At 43.3% G+C, this 16,537-nt stretch overlaps 1 protein-coding gene across 3 annotated transcripts in view; it reads left to right on the top strand.

The window, feature by feature from the left end:
• Positions 1 to 16,537, top strand: part of NHEJ1 (non-homologous end joining factor 1) — a 95,296-nt gene that overhangs the window by 3,801 nt on the left and 74,958 nt on the right. For 2 of the 3 annotated variants that reach the window (XM_061385485.1, XM_061385483.1), the window contains exons 2-5: positions 2,711 to 2,887; positions 3,815 to 4,027; positions 11,461 to 11,599; positions 12,528 to 12,586. In XM_061385485.1, coding sequence (XP_061241469.1) covers positions 2,711 to 2,887; positions 3,815 to 4,027; positions 11,461 to 11,599; positions 12,528 to 12,586 — 588 coding nt within the window. The remainder of the gene's footprint in view (positions 1 to 2,710; positions 2,888 to 3,814; positions 4,028 to 11,460; positions 11,600 to 12,527; positions 12,587 to 16,537) is intronic. The other variant, XM_061385489.1, reaches the window with a different exon arrangement.

Raw genomic sequence — 16,537 nt, 5'->3', positions numbered from 1 at the left:
CCTAGAGGGGTTCATGCCCACCCGCCTTAGGCAACCCCGCTCCGCTGTTGGCCCTCCACACTTCCCCTCCCTTCATTCAGTAATTGTAACAGGTGTACATTTGACTTCCCTCATAGCTCAGTGACACAACTGAGCGACTTCACTTTTCACTTTCATGCATTGGAGAAGGAAATGGCAACCCACTCCAGTGTTCTTGCCTGGAGAATCCCAGGGACGGGGGAGCCTGGTGGGCTGCCGTCTCTGGGGTCGCACAGAGTCGGACACGACTGAAGCGACTTAGCAGCAGCAGCATAGCTCAGTAGGTAAAGAATCTACCTGCAATGCTGGGGACCCGGGTTCGATTCCTGGGTCGGGAGGATCCCCTGGAGAAGGAAATGGCAACCCACTCCAGTAATCTTGCCTGGAAAATCCCGTGGACAGAGGAGCCTGGCAGGCTACAGACCCTGGGGTCGCAAGAGTCGGACACGACTTAGCGACTAAACCACCACCACCACACTTGAAGCTAATATAATATTGTAAATCAGCTATACTTAAATAAAAAATTATTAGAAGGAAAAGAATAAAAAACGGGTGAATCTGGTTAATGTGAAGTCATCCTAGAAGGAAGTAAGAAAAAGCTGAGATATAGGAGGCCTCAGAACTGGACGTGTGTGGTGGGAGCAGCTTACTCTAGGTGTGGTGCTGAATTTCTCAAACTTTTTGGGGGGGCTTGTTGACCCCCCCAGCTGCATTTTAAACTCCTCCCCCGCCCACAAAACACCATACCAGTGTGGGGGTCTTGAGCATCCAGGCTTTCTAAAGTGACAGGCTCAGATAATCAGCCCAATTTTGGTGACTGAGAGTGCACACTGGGGTGTGCCTAGAAAGGAAAGAATGGCTTGGCTACTTGCTGTTTGTGACAGACTTGAGGTTTGTGATCTTCGGCAAAGTGGGACTCTGGTCTGGTGAGGACTGGCTTCATCATTCCCAGATCTCCTCCGAGTAGGAATAGCAGGGGAACTGTGACTGAAATACCGTCCTCCAAACAGAAGGTTTTTAGGCTTTTAGATAAAAGTCACAATATATGCATTTCTATTTCACCTGCCTAGTGACTGTACAAATTATGTTACAAGGCTGCACTAGGTTATGGTTGGAAGAATAATGGCTTAGATTGAGACGAAAATGACTGGAAGAACGGAGCCATGTTAACCATATTAATGAAATCCAAGGATTTTCATTGTTTTCTTTATATTGTTAAAGATCTACCTCCCCCAACTTCAGTTTGTATTTATAGACTTTCATTATATCACTTTCTTTTTTCTAAAATATAAATTTATTTATTTTAATTGGAGGTTAATTACTTTACAGTATTGTATTGGTTTTGCCATACATCAACATGAATCTGCCATAGGTATACACGTGTTCCCCATCCTGAACCCCCCTCCCTCCTCCCTCCCCGTACCATCCCTTTGGGTCATCCCAGTGTACCAGCCCCAAGCATCCAGTATCATGCATCAAACCTGGACTGGCGATTCGTTTCATATATGTATATCACTTTTTTTTTTAACCCACAGAAAAAATGATCAAATTGCCTGTAAAGTAGCCATAGTTACTGAACATCTGTTTGGTTAAGGCTACACATTTAGTTATTGAAGTGGAAAGGTTGGCTTCCAGGATGTTCAGCAGGGCATGATATCATTGATGGCAGTGCCTTGGGTGGGGAGGTAGGCGATGAGGGAAGTGGAGTTATTTCATGGTCTCTACCTTTGCTATGTTCTGTATCTTATATTGACTTCTTAGTCATTCAGGGTCTTCTTGAAATGGAGTTGGGGCTTTTCTCTTTGCTTCTGGACATGAAGTTATTAGCTCTTTATTTGACCATAACTATGAATCTCTTCCCTCCAAATGGGTATATGGATGTATGCACAAATTTTGCGTATAATTCCAGAGAACTTACATGCATTGACTCTAGGTTAAGAATCCCTGACTTAGAGAATGTATCTATATTTAGGGAAAAATGTATTTAGGGGACATATAAGTGTATATATATATATATATGTGCATACTGTAATTTAGGGAATATATATATGTTTAGTGAATATACACACCTCTAGTATTCTTGCCTGGAGAATCCCCATGGACAGAGGAGCCTGGCAGGCTACAGTCAGTCCATAGGGTCGAAAAGAGTCAGAACACACACACACATATATTTAAAATTCTGAGAGCTTCCAGAGTTTTGTTTTTAGATATTGATCAAATAATTCGAGTTTCCTGCTTATGATACTTATGATGTTTTATAAAAAAGAACAGTTTCTTCTCTTTTAGAAATTCTGGGAAAGGGTAGCACTGACATATTTATTAGGAATGTGATAAAGTTGCGACAAGAATGGTGTGGGTTTCCACATTGTTTTACCATTGGAAAGCAGAAATTCTATTACCCTTTTATTGAGCCTTAAATGCTATAGAAGAAGGAGATATTTTACATCCTCTAGGAATTTAATATGAGGAAAAAGCTGTCAAAATTCTAGATAGATTTTTAGTGATAGGAGGTAGTAAGATTGATGCTCAGCTTATTACATACCAGGAGGGTGGAGGAGAGGTAGAAGAAAGTAAATCCATTCCTTCTGTTTTCTGAGGATTTTCATGAAGCATATTTGATACAGAACTGTCTGAGTGGTGTCAGACTTGCAGGACCCTGGAGGCATTTTGCTAAATTAAGACTCTGCTGCAGATGGAGGAACTGGAGCAAGGCCTGCTGATGCAGCCATGGGCATGGTTACAGCTTGCTGAGAACTCCCTCCTGGCCAAGGCGTATATCACCAGGCAGGGCTATGCCTTGCTGGTTTCAGATCTTCAACAGGTGTGGCATGAACAGGTGGACACTAGTGTGATCAGCCAGCGAGCCAAGGTAAGTGTGAAGAGAAGTACTGCTGTGGGTGGCAGGGGACATAATTTCTTCCCTAGTGAAGGTCAGGGAGCATTACCATCTCCCAGCTTGTTGGCCTATAGGTTACCAAGGAAGTTTAAATCAGGATAAAACAATTGCCACCAGTGTTCTGCATTTCCGCCTCTAACCCTGGGATCTTTCCATATGGGTGTGGGTGTGGGTATATTTCTGTAGTGTATTTAGTAGAAGGAAGAATTGTGAAGTAGGCCAAAATTGTTTTCTTCTTTCCTGTTCTGATGTTTTTATTTTCCCTCACCTTCCTCTTCTGCCTACTATCTTCTCTTTTAAAAATATGTCTTCATTTACATGGCTGTATCGGGTCTTAGTTGTGACATGTAGGATCTTTCATTCTGGCTTGAGGACCTCTCTAGTTGTGGTTTGTGGGCTCCAGAGTGCACGGGCTCAGCAGTTTCTGCACACGGGCTCAGTTGCCCCTCAGCATGGGCCCCTCACTTGCCCCTCAAGGTTCAGGATATTCCTGAACCAGGGATTGAACCTGCATACTCTGCATTGCAAGGTAGATTCTTAGCCCACTAGACCACCAGGGGAGTCCCCTGCCCACTGTCTTCCTGTTAACCAGAGCTTTCCTTTGCAGTTATCTATAAGGGAATCTCAGGTGGCACTAGTGGTAAAGAACGTGCCTGCCAGTGCAGGAGACGTAAGAGACTTGGGTTCAATCCCTGAGTTGGGAAGGCCCCCTGGAGGAAGGCAAGGCAACCCACTCCAGTGTTCTTGCCTGGGAAATCCCATGGACAGAGGAGCCTGGCGGGCTGCAATATGTGGGGTCACAAAGAGTTGGACACGACTCAAGTGACTTAGCATGTGTGTACAAGGGAGTCAGTTTCCTTTTAGCTTTCTCACTCTGTACAAATCCTGCTGTCTTTTAAGGAGCTGAACAAGCGCCTGACTGCTCCTCCCGAGGCTTTTCTTCATCATTTGGATGATCTGCTTTGCCCATTGTTGAAGGATGCTTCTTGCCCTGGCACGGCTACATTCTCCTGTGATCGTGTGGCAGAGGCACTGATACTACAGGTGCGGAGTGAGCTTTCTGGCCTCCCATTCTATTGGAATTTCCACTGCATCCTAGCTAGCCCTTCACTGGTAAGTGCAGTTTGAACATGGGGTAGGGAAAGGAGTGCCAGCTGCTCCTTCTCAAAGCGTCTCATATGAAGCTTTTGGTACTCTCTTTTTTTTCTTTGTAAACCCCATTTGAAATTGTTCTCCAGTTAGAAAACTTTTCTTAACTAGAAAGAAGGCATAAAGTTTTCTTGACTGGTATTCCTTTCCTTACAAAAGGAGCAGAGTTTGGGTCTACATGCTTGACTGGGTATCTTTAGTCATTACTTGATTTATTGAACATTTATTAAGCATCTACTGTGGGCTAATTGTTGGGTGTTCAGATTTAAAACAATATAGCCTATTGGTGGCTCAGACAGTAAAGCATCTGCCTACAATTCGGGAGACCTGGGTTCGATCCCTGGGTCGGGAAGATCCCCTGGAAAAGGAAATGGCAACTCACTCCAGTACTCTTGCCTGGAAGATCCCATGGATGGAGGAGCCTGGTAGGCTACAGTCCATGGGGTTGCAGAGTCGGACACAACCGAGTGACTTCACTTCACTTCACTTGAGCCTATTCCTGGATTCATAATCTAATGAGAAGACAGACAGAAAGCAAGATAAAGGATGGTATATACGTTGGTCAAGATAAGCTCAGGATGATTTAGAAATCTGGAAAACATTTTTGAAAAGATCTTCTGAGCTGAGTTTTGAAGATGAGTAGGAACTAATTGGAGAAAATGAAAAAATCATTCTAGGCAAGAGTGCATTTTGAGAGGAGTGGAGGTGTATAAGTGTGGGGCAAGTGGGGGAACTTCATGACTGCAGAAGGTTGTGAGAAAAGAGGTAAACAATGGCCAGATCTTGAAAGATTCTAATCAGTTTGGATTTGATCCCAAAGGCAACAGGGATTCATTGAAAAACTTTAAGCAGGGGTTTAACCTGATCCAGTTTGTAATTTATTAAGATTACTCTGGGAGTAGGGTAGGGTATATGCCAGTGCTGAGTACCTTTCTGAACGTTATCTTTTAATCCTCACGACTGTTCTGCAAGGTAAGTATTATTATTGACATTTTTCAGAGTAGCAAGCTGAGATTCAAGGTAATTTGTCCAAAGTCATCCAGTTTATGAATGAATGAGCTGGAATTTGATTCCCAGCTAGGTCTGATTCATGAACCCATTTTCAGGGACTTGGGAGATAATGTCCTCTGCTCACTTGTAGCTCTCTAGGTCCCAAGAGCTTTTATTTATTTTTATCTTTTGACTGCACTGTGGAGCATGTGGGTTCTTAGTTCCCCGACCAGGGATTGAACCTATGGCCTGTACATTGGCAGCATGGAGTCTTAACCACTGAACGGCCAGGGAAGTCTCCCCAAGAGTTTTTATTAGTGATTAGTTAGTTGAGAGTGAAGAACTAGTTTGCAGGAATTACTTCTGGTAGTCTTTCTATCCTATATAAACAGAGCTTGTTTCAACATTAGAAGACAGGATCTTCTGTGGGTATTTGAAGGTTGTAGTTTTATCAGCAGAGAGAACTGAAGACAAGTGGGCATCATTTCCTACCTTCCTTCTTTAGTCTCCCAGGGGTGCTGTGATGCTGTGGCATCAATAGGGTGATGGGACAAAGTGCTTTTCAATAAACTGTTCTGTTTTTGATCTGGTATTTTTGACCCAAACTAGACTTGAGTGTTTGGAGAACCACTGCACATTAACTTCTGTATTTTTAAGGCTCATTGGCAATGCTTAGCAGGTAATCATCACTCACATTTGTTGATTTTATTTGAGTTTATGAAAATTTCCACCTTGCTTTAGATAGAATTTGTTTTTGTTTAAAACCCCTGTACCTTTTTCTAAGTAACACCAGGGGGCACTGTTCCCTCAATAATGCTTGTTGTGGCACCAAAACATTTGGGCAGCCTTGGGGAAGCCCTCCCAATAGCTACTCTTATTTTGTATCACACAGCCCTGGAAATTCAGACAAGTGAGACTGGAGAGGCAGTTCTTGTTGGAAGCTTATGAGCTCTAATAGTTATTCCTTTCAAAAGAATACAGTAAAGGATACTTGTATCAGATCAGATCAGATCAGTTGCTCAGTCATGTCCTACTCTTTGCGACCCCATGAATCGCAGCACGCCAGGCCTCCCTGTCCATCACCAACTCCCGGAGTTCACTGAGACTCATGTCCATCGAGTCAGTGATGCCATCCAGCCATCTCATCCTCTGTCGTGATAATATAATGGAAAGTAGTATGTTAAGAACACTTAGCTCTCCTAGGCAAATTTCTCTAGTTGGAGAGCGGCAGTTTAAAAAGAGGCAGCAGTATTTAGAGTCGAATGAGTCTTGGTTGGCCATGGGGAGAACAATTTATTAATAATTATGCTTCAAGATATATTATTCAAAGAAGAAGAATGCCATCTCAGGGAAACCCCTGTACCTGAGAAAGCTTTATAGGGGAAAATTTAGAACCAGTGGACATGGGCGAGGATGTAGGTGGATTCTATTTCAGGCTTGTATGTGTCTGTGAGGTCACACAGTCATAATTTTTGTTTGTCACTCATTCTTGTCATAGTTCTTATTTAATTCTTTTTGAATGAGTAACTCATGCCAAAGGCAAACACTTCAAATGGCATTTAAGGGTATGTCGTTAAGAAGTCGGTGTACTTTCTATTCCCTTCCCAGTCCTTCATTTTCCTTTTCTAAAACAACTACTTCTGTCACATTCTTGTGAATTCTTAAGGAAAGCTACATATATGTTTGTGTGTATGTATCTATACATTTATATACGAATATATGTATATATATGAATATACTCATACAGTCAGAATCAGATCTTTGGATATGTATGTATTTTCACAAATGTTAACATGCTGTTCACAGTGTCCAGTACCTTGCTTTTTTCACTTAGTTTTAGAACTTGGAAATCATTCACAGTAATACATTTAGAAGACCTGCCTTAATATTTTTTTAATGGCCACATAGCATTTTGATGAATGAATATATCAACATGTATTTAGTTGATCTGCTGCCAGTAGACGCTTAAACTGTTTCCATTCTTTTGTTGTTATATGTAATAAACACCCTTGTATTTACTTTTTCTATGTGTAAATGTGTGAGTAAATTCCTAGAAGTAGAATAACTGAATCAAGGAATATTTGCATCTTTAATAAATCGCTAACATAATGCCGTCTTGTTTTCTGGAGAGATTATGCAGTATAACTCCTCCTCATCATACAAGGGAGTGAGAGCTTCCCTCTTTATACAGGGAGTGTCCCCACCTCCTCTACCACATGGTGTATTCACATTAGTAACGTGTTGATGATAGTTTTCCTATCTCTGCAAGATATTATGGGATATATAAAGCTTTCTAACACAGAGCCCATTTCCACTTCTGGCCAACCTCTCTTCATCACCCACTCCTTCCCACTGTTCAGTCTTTCTATTATCTAATTCTTTTTTGTTGTTGTTATCTTTATTCCCAGTGTAATTCTTTTTTGTAAATAATTTTCTTTGTTTTGGCTGTGCTGGGTCTTTGTCACTGTGCCAGCTTTTCTGTAGCTGCAGTGAGCGGGGGCTACTCTCCAGTTGCGGTGCACGGGCTTCTCTTAGTGGTGGCTTTTCTTATTGCGGAACACTTGCTCTAGAGCATTATGGCTTCAGTAGTTGTGGCTCATGGGCTCTAGAGCACAGGCTTAGTAGTTGTGGCACGTGGGCTTAGTTGCTCCAAGGTATCCAGGATCTTCCTGGATCAGGGATCGAACCCATCTCTCCTGAATTGGCAGGTGGATTCTTTACCACTGAGCCACCAGGGAAGCCCTAATGTAATTCTTGATATTCCGTATTTTGAGTTTCAAATTTGTCACCTTTTTGGCAATTTTATGATTCCCAGGAGTCACATCCAAAGGTTTTTTTTTTTTTTCCCCGTAGTGGAAGGAGCACAGGGTTTGGAACCAGCAGACCTGAACTTGTAACTTAACTCCACCACTTTGACTACTTGTATCAGCTTGGATAAGTTACTAAATTTTTATGAGACTCAGTCTCTTCATCTGTAAAATGAAGATACCAATCATGACCTTACTACAGAGTTGTGAGGATTAGATAAGAGAATATGTGTCATATTACTTGGCATTAAAGTGGACCTACGAGAGCAAATATTCCAATTCCATAATTTTTCTTTTTAAAAAAGACAGAGACCATGAGAGTACTTGGGGATGAAGTCATTTTCACATCCAGGTGTAGTTAGAACCAGGGTAGCGTGTTAATCTGATTCCCAGTCTACTGCCTTTTTCATTAAATTCAAGCATGCTGTGTTTCATCTTGGGATTGATAACTGCTGTCCTGCTCTTCTGACTCTTGAACATTTCTATGGGAAATCTGAAGACGTTGGGGAAAATTATAAATAGCTTTTCCTCTAGACAAGATTGGCAACTCCTGCTTCTATATCCACCACACTTCCTGACTTCCTTAGCTGTTGGGAGCTCTGTAAGGGCAGAGGCCTCGCAGGGTCAGAGCACATATTCGACACCCGGTAGGTATTTATTGAATTGACTTATTGAACTGCATCTTTCCATATGTTGCTGTCCGTAGATGAAGGGAAAGGAGCGTCCCTGGCCTCGTACAGTGCTTCAGCGTTTTTCCTTGTAGTGTCTGTGAATTTGCTTTGAAATCTATTGCTTCAGCCACAATGTCTTATTCTAATTAATTGATCTAAGACAGGGTTCAGCTAATGTCGAAATGAGTTACACCCCAATGATTCAGAGTGGTGTAACCCAACTCTGTGAAATTATTTCAGAAGCTGAAATACTCAATGATAAAAAGCTTTTTAAAAATGCTATGTAGACATTGGAGTCCTATCAATAATTGAAATAATCACCACATTTAATTAGACATGGCATTGATTAAAAGCTGTTTCTCATCATGTTTCATTCTGTTTTATTTACTACCACTCAAAGGAATTGCTGTGAAAGTAACCCCCAGAGAAAGGTTGATTATTAACCTTAGGAGTTTCTGTTATTTGAGTGCTGCTACCAAATAGATGGTGACGCTGCTCAGTTAGCAGTGGCAGTTATTTTCAAGTCAGCCCACCAACCACTGACTTGCTTTCAGATAAGTATTCACCTATTTTTCCTCCTGGTTTCCTTTGAAAAGGTCCAAACTTAAAACAGTTCTTAGGAAAGAGGGTTGAGTCTGGAACAGATACATTTTCCAAAAGCAGGACTTCTGCCACGCTCTGAACAGTACTGCCTGGAGGTTTAAGTTCATACTAAGGACTGAGCTGGGAGATAGTACTTGGTTGGGGTGTGGTGTGTGACAGAAAGCAGGGACCGGTCTCTATGGCTGGACTTGACTACTGGCCTCCCACGCTGCACTGTTACCCCTGCATTTCTTGGGTCCTGGTGCTGATATAAAAGCTTGTTGCCATTAACCCCTAACTTCCCCCACAGTATCACACACCCAGTGTCTTCTCTTATAACCTGTCTGTAGTGAAAGATCTCTTCCTCTCAGTTTGAGCTGTAATAAGCTTGAAGCCTTTAGTAATAAGTTTTACTAGAAAATTAATGGAAATACACACAGAAGAGTCTGAAGAATTCAGACTTCTGATCCTGGTCCAAATGAGTCTGGCTTGTACATCTTATTGGCCACTTCAGTACCTTTTCTTCATTTCAAGCCTGTGTGGACTTTCTTGTCTAAAAGTTCTCCTGTTCAGGTCTAGGGCAGGGATTGGCATATGTGGTCAGCAGGCCAAACCTGGCATGCTGCTTGTTTTTGTAAAGTTATATTGGAACCCAGCCACCCCCATTTAGTACATGTTTTCTATGGCGGTTTTCTTGCTACAACAGCTGAGTTGAGTATTGTGGCAGGGACTGTATGGGCCACAGAGCTGAAAATATTGACCATCTTGCCCTTACAGAAAAAATTTGCTGACCTCTGATTTAGGGCATTTCTTCTTAGTGCCTCTTAAAAGAAACAATTCTCCTTGAGGGAAAGGAAAGGAACTTTCATGATACTTCCCAGGAATAAATGATCGAATTTAGCTATTTTTTTTTACTGGCTGTCAAAAAAATGTCACCTACACATTCACCATGTGTGGGTGAATGGAATAGTTACTCTATACAACTATGCATTATCATATAAGTATCACCCTAGCTGCATTGCCATATGGCCATGCTTGCATCCTTCTTTACCTCTGGTTAAGAGCAAGCCGTGTGGAAGGCTGGCTTATTCCTTCCTAGGCTGGTCTTTTGGTGACTGGCTTACTTCAGTTACAACAATGATCTTAGACTTTGCTGCATTTGTGGGGACAGATTGAAACTCTGGCCTCATTGTGGGCTGTTTTCAGCCCTGAACATTCAAAAATCTAAGATCATGGCATCCAGTCCCATCACTTCATGACAAATAGATGGGGAAACAATGGAAATAGCAATAGACCTTATTTTCTTGGGATCCAAAATCACTGCAGATGGTGACTGCAGCCATGAAATTAAAAGATGTTTGCTCCTTGAAAGAAAAGCTATGACCAACCTAGACAGCATATTAAAAAGCAGAGACATTACTTTGCTGACAAAGGTTTGTCTAGTCAAAGCTATGGTTTTTCCAGTAGTCATGTGTGGATGTGAGAGCTGGACTCTAAAGAAAGCTGAGGGCCAAAGAATTGATGCTTTTGAACTGTGGTGTTGGAGAAGACTCTTGAGAGTCCCTTGGATTGCAAGAAGATCAAACCAGTTAATCTTAAAGGAAATCAGTCCTGAATATTCATTGGAAGGACTGATGCTGAAGCTGAAACTCCAATACTTTGGCCACCCAATCTGAAGAACTGACCCTGATGCTGGGAAAGATTGAAGGAAGGAGGAGAAGGGGACGACAGAGGATAAGATGGATGGATGGCATCACCAACTCAATGGACATGAGCTTGAGCAAGCTCCGGGAGTTGATGATGAACAGGGAAGCCTGGCATGCTGCAGTCCATGGGTTGCAAAGAGTTGGACGTGACTGAACTGAACTGATCATAGTGTCTGGGTCTGATTTGACTTTCAAAGTTCTCTACTTTCTGCTGTTGTTTGTCTTCTGTTACACTCCAGCCAGCATACTCTGTTCTAGCTGGACCCACTTTCTTGAAGGTTACCTGGATCTTCTGCTTTTGTCTCTAAATTTTTGCTGAGAGTTGAGTCCACACTTACCTCTTATCACCTGTATCACAGCCTTCTCTTTACATCGTGACTTGAGGTTATCTGTTCATGTGTGCTATCCTTTATTCTTCCCATTCTCTTATCTGTGGCACAAAGAAAATCCCTGGACCTCTTTCACAGACTTATTAAGTTATTGTATCTGTGTTTACATTCATGTAAACATGTTGCATGCTTATAAAAATATAAATTCCTGTGCAAACATTTGTTTTTTTAGTATTTTTCCTAATACCTTATACAGCATTAGGGAGTACTTAATGTGTATCTGTTGACTAATTAGTATCTCTTCCATGGAAGGTCTCCCAACATTTGATTCGTCCTCTGATGGGCATGAGTCTGGCATTGCAGTGCCAGGTGAGGGACCTAACAACGTTGCTTCATATGAAAGATCTAGAGATCCAGGACTACCAGGAGAGTGGGGCTACACTCAGCCGAGGTGAGAGGACATTCTTTTAGACATCATGTGGGGTTTTTCATTTGTTTGTTTTAAATAATTTTATTTATTTATTTTTGGCTGTGCTGGATCTTTGTTGCTGTGTGGGCTACTCACTAGCTGCGGCGAGTGGGGGCTATTCTCTAGTTGTGGTGCATGTACTTTTCATTGCAGTGGCTTCTTGTTGAGGAGCACAGGCTCTAGGGCACACGGGCTTTAGTAATTGCAGCTCCTGGGCTCTGGAGTGCAGACTCAGTAGTTGTGGCGCATGGGCTTAGTTGTTCTGTGTCATGTGGGATATTCCCAGATCAGGGATCAAACCTGTGTCTCCTGCATTGACAGGCAGATTCTTTACTACTGAGCCACCAGGGAAGCCCAGGACATTTTTTGGGAGTTGGCTGGGGAGTGGTTGAAGGGCCTTCAGAAAGGGGGAGACTCATTTGTATGAGGGAGGTGCTTCCCCGGGTGCTGGGTGCTAACCAGGAATTGGAGATTAGATGACACTTCTTTTGCTTCAAGTATCTGGCTGGGGCCCAGGTGTCTAAGAGATGCTGTAACTGAGTCAAACATGCCCTAGGCAATGGCCAGGAAAGATTCTGGAAAGGGGCCAACAGCTGTACAAAATTGCATGAGGGCAAACATGACTTGGGACTTTAGAAGGTTGCATAGCTCCAACTTCAGATTAAAAATTCAATCCAGCCTGTCTTTGTGGTGGGAAGACCTTCGAGGGCACGTGCTGCCGCTGAACCTGTTGTCATGGCTAATCATCCTGTCCTCCTCCTGCTTGTGCTCTTCTCCCACTTGGTGTCTCGGGATGTTGCATCTTTATCCTTTTCCCCAAGAAGTCCTGGGCTCTGTTCCCTTTCCATCTCATAGGTAGGGAGCGTGTTCTAAGACTCATATTTCCTTTCTTTCTCCCTTCTTGTTACAGATCGGTTGAAGACAGAGCCATTTGAAGAGAGTTCCTTCTTGGAACGATTTATGGTAGAGGTAAAATGTTCGTTATTTCCTTTCTCTTAGTGCAGCCTTCACTTTACTTCCTCTTTCCAGGTGCCTGAGTAGTGACTTGCATTTTGGGTATTGGGTTTGATTGCATGATTGAAAAATCTATTTTCTAGAAAAGTCACCTATAGAAAGTCTGAAAAGCTTAAGATGGAGACACTGGGGAGAAGTAGGGGGAAAGATATAAAAGGTAGAAGCGGGCTGATTAACATTTGTAAAACATCTCTGCTGCAGTACCTAGGCATTTTATTTGGTATTCTCTTGGAAGGCTTGGTTGACCAGTTGCTAAGTTTTTGCTTGTTGAGATTTGATCCCAGGTCTGGATTGTGGAGTGGGGGGCTAGTCATTATTCCTTGTCCCCTTGTACATCCTGCAGTAGGGGATGGTGAAAAGCACAGGGCTACCATTTGGGGACGGTCTTGTGGGCGCAGTAGGCTGTGGAAAATCACAGTGTTTATGCAAGGGGACTGGCAAGGGAATGAATGGGGAGAAGATAATTGTGGCCTGTCAGAAGCTCCTTCCTAGGTTTCCCTTCTAAGGATTGAGCTTGGCCAAAAGAAACATCTATTAAATGCCAAGCAGGGGGAATATTAATAATAGTGACCTTTGATAGTACCAGTCAATATTGATCTTTTTCTCTAACTCTTCTGGGAGCTGTTGGTTGTACCGTTAGTACCCTAGTATTATTGCACTATTTTCTAATTATACACGTTACCCAGGTTGGTACTTTATTGTGTAAGTAAATAATGCTGTTATAGTATTTATCATATGTATGGATTATTCAATTTTCTGTCTTGTCTTCTAGGCTAATTTGTCAGCTCCTTGTGGGCAGGGACTGTGACTCATACTTCTTTTGAACCTGAAATTCGTGCTTTTCACAGGGCTGGGCAATAGGCAGGTGTTCTTGATTCAGATCTTTCTGTCCTGCCTCTGTCTATTGACTGAGCAGTAGCTGCATGATGCTTGAGGTCTTAACAGTGAGAACCAAACATGAACGGAGCCCTCAGTCCCTCTACTAAAGCGGTTGTAATTCTGGAGGAGGAGAGCTGCATTGCTCAGTTTTGAAGCAGAACAGGTTTTAGGTATTCATGGGGAAAGAGAGACCATTAAACCAAAACTTGGGACAGAGAGATATCCTAGGCCATTTTTCTTTCAGATAGCTTCTCCTGTCTATAGGTTTATGTATTAAGGAGGTTAATGTAGGCTGGTATGACATGCTTGTTCCATGCCTCAGCCCCTTAGTTAAACAATGTTAGGCTTATTCTTAGCTCATCAAGGAGGTGCCTTCCTATCTAGTGCCTGCATTCCTATTCAGCTTGGTTTCTCAGCATTTTTTTTTTCTGTATATTTTATGCGTCAGCCATATAGAATGGGTTTGAATTGCCAAAAATGCTGTTTTCTCTTGCCTTTGTGTCTCTGCACACATTGTTCCTTTATCTAGAATGCCCAATGCCCTGGTCTTTTCTACCTTGTGAACGTCTATTAATCTTTCGAGTGTCAGCTTCAGCTTCTTTGGGAGACCTTTACAGACTGTCCTATAAAGATAATCCTGCTTTCCTGAGATGATAGTGCCTGGGTTCATGCCTCTGTTTTTTAGCAGTTATAGCTTTATAATGATGCTGTTTGTATGCTTGCAAGAGTATGTCTTTTTCCACTGAGCTATGGACTCTTTGAAGGGCTTCCCTGGTGGCTCAGATGGTAAAGCGTCTGCCTGCAATGCGGGAGACCTGGGGTTCGATCCCTGAGTTGGGAAGATCCCCTGGAGAAGGAAATGACAACCCACTCCAGTATTCTTGCCTGGAAAATCCCATGGATAGAGGAGTCTGGTAGGCTATAGTCCATGGGGTCGCAAAGAGTCGGACACGACTGAGCGACTTCACTTTCACTTTCATGGACTCTTTGAGGGCAAGAACCATGTTGAATGTGTTTCCATGTTCCCAGCATCAAACATAGTGCCTGGAAGTAATAGGTTCTCAATGAGTTTGTGGATAAATATGTTGATAAACCTATGCTAAAGGGATTTTATGAAAATTGTGGCTGTGTGGGCTGTGGATCCAGTGTTGCTTGTTAGACTCTTATTTGGGATCTTCAGTTTTTCTTCTGATTTACTTTGTGGCTTTGATAAATCACTTCTCTCAGAGCCTCTATTTTCTCATTTGTAAAACTGGAGGCTCATTTCACACTATTGGGGTGGGGGGAATACTGTGGAACTGAATGAGAAAGCATGTAGAAAACAGGTCTTAGCCCAGGAAGGAGATTGGTGTTTTCGAACCAACTGCTTCAAGAATACTGGTCCTGTAGGTTCTGGGTGGATCACATCCAAACTGCATAGACTTGTAGAGTTTTATTATATCTGGAAAATATCTGAGAGATAGATAGTAGCTTTTCATTTCATAGCTTAAGAAATTGGGCCTCAGGGACTTTCCTGGTGCTCCAGTGGTTAAGAATCTGCCTCGCAATGCAGGGGATGCAGGTTTAATCTCTGGTTGGGGAACAAAGATCCCTTGTGCCATGGAGCATGTTGCAATTAAGACCTGTCACAGCCAATTAAATAGATAAATAAAATAAAAGAAATTGGGCCTCAGAAAGGTTAAGTGACTTGCCTAAGGTCATATGGTGGTAGCTGTAGGTTTAGGACCATCCATACTTCTTGACTCATAGTCTAGGATTATCCCTATTTTGTTTTGCTGCTTTTACTGGTCGTACACACAAATTAGAGGAGAGTCAAGGGCTGGGATAATGTAGAATTCTTGTGACCTCTGGGATCACTGCACTGTCCTCAGAATGTCCTACAGAGCTGCTAGAACTGAAAGATTTCTTTCCAGGACTGCAGCATTTCTTATGGCCACTGCATCTTTTCAGCAACTCTGCTTGCCTGGGGTCCTACAAACAGGACACAGAAGGGTCATAGGGTCACCCAAGACTGAGCTGAAAGGATGTGCCATCAAAATAAGCAACATAGGAAGATAAACAAACCGGGGACAGAGAGCTCGGGATGAAGGTGCAGGGGGCCAGGGCCGATGTCAGAGGGCTGAGCGGTCAGTGCCTGGGGTCTGTTTTCCTGGTTCTCACTGGGACAGTTGCTAGGCAAGAGGCCATCAAGATAGGGCACAGGGGGCAGTGGATGGGAGGTTTCTAGGACACTAAGTCCAGGAAAAATATTTAAGGATTGAACAGGGGTTACCTCTCCATATTTAGACCTTTTGTTTTTCCTCTTCCCTTAAGAGCCTGATCTTCATTTCCAGGGAGCCCAAAGGGGCCAATTGATGGTGATCTAACTAGAGGAGGAATCCTGGCAATGCCCATTCAAGTCAGGGCTGGCCCTGTTCTCACAGAGGGCAACATCCCCACGTTGAGCATTTCCTAGGACAAGGGGCTGAGAGGCCCCTTTAGGAATGGTAGACCCGTCAAGGATCTGGGGGCTGCGACTACACGCCAGTTGGAACGGTGTTGAGGAAGTTTAGGATGAGTGGGCTGCCATGGCCTTCGCTCAGCAGGGTCCACTGGAGGGAGTTCCTTCTCCTGGCCCTGTCCGTGCCTCCCTCTCTTCATCTGGTTGCCATCAGGCCGTGCGGCTGCTGGCGTGCTCTTTATTTATTTATCCCAGTGTAATGGGGTGAGGAGGGAGCTGGCCTAAGGCTGGCATTCCGAGGCCATGCCACGAGCCACAGGCGGTTTGCATGGGTGTGTGAGTCACTGGGGCTGCCTGCTGCTCAAACCAGAGGCGGCCGGCTCAGGGACAGCAGGCAGCCCAAAATAGAGCCCCGCCCTCTGCAGCTGGCAACCCCTGGCTGGGAATCAGCCCCGGACTCTGAAACCTGGGCAGTTGTGTGAAGTCGGCTTCCTCGGGGAGTGGAGCCTTCTCAGAGATAAAGATTTTGCAGTTCTTCTCTGTCTTCAGTGGAGAATATTCAGCATAGCAGTTACTCCCATGACTGC

Source organism: Bos javanicus, chromosome 2 (assembly GCF_032452875.1).
Source record: "Bos javanicus breed banteng chromosome 2, ARS-OSU_banteng_1.0, whole genome shotgun sequence".
Taxonomy (NCBI): domain Eukaryota; kingdom Metazoa; phylum Chordata; class Mammalia; order Artiodactyla; family Bovidae; genus Bos; species Bos javanicus.
This window is presented reverse-complemented; position numbering and strand designations above follow the sequence as displayed.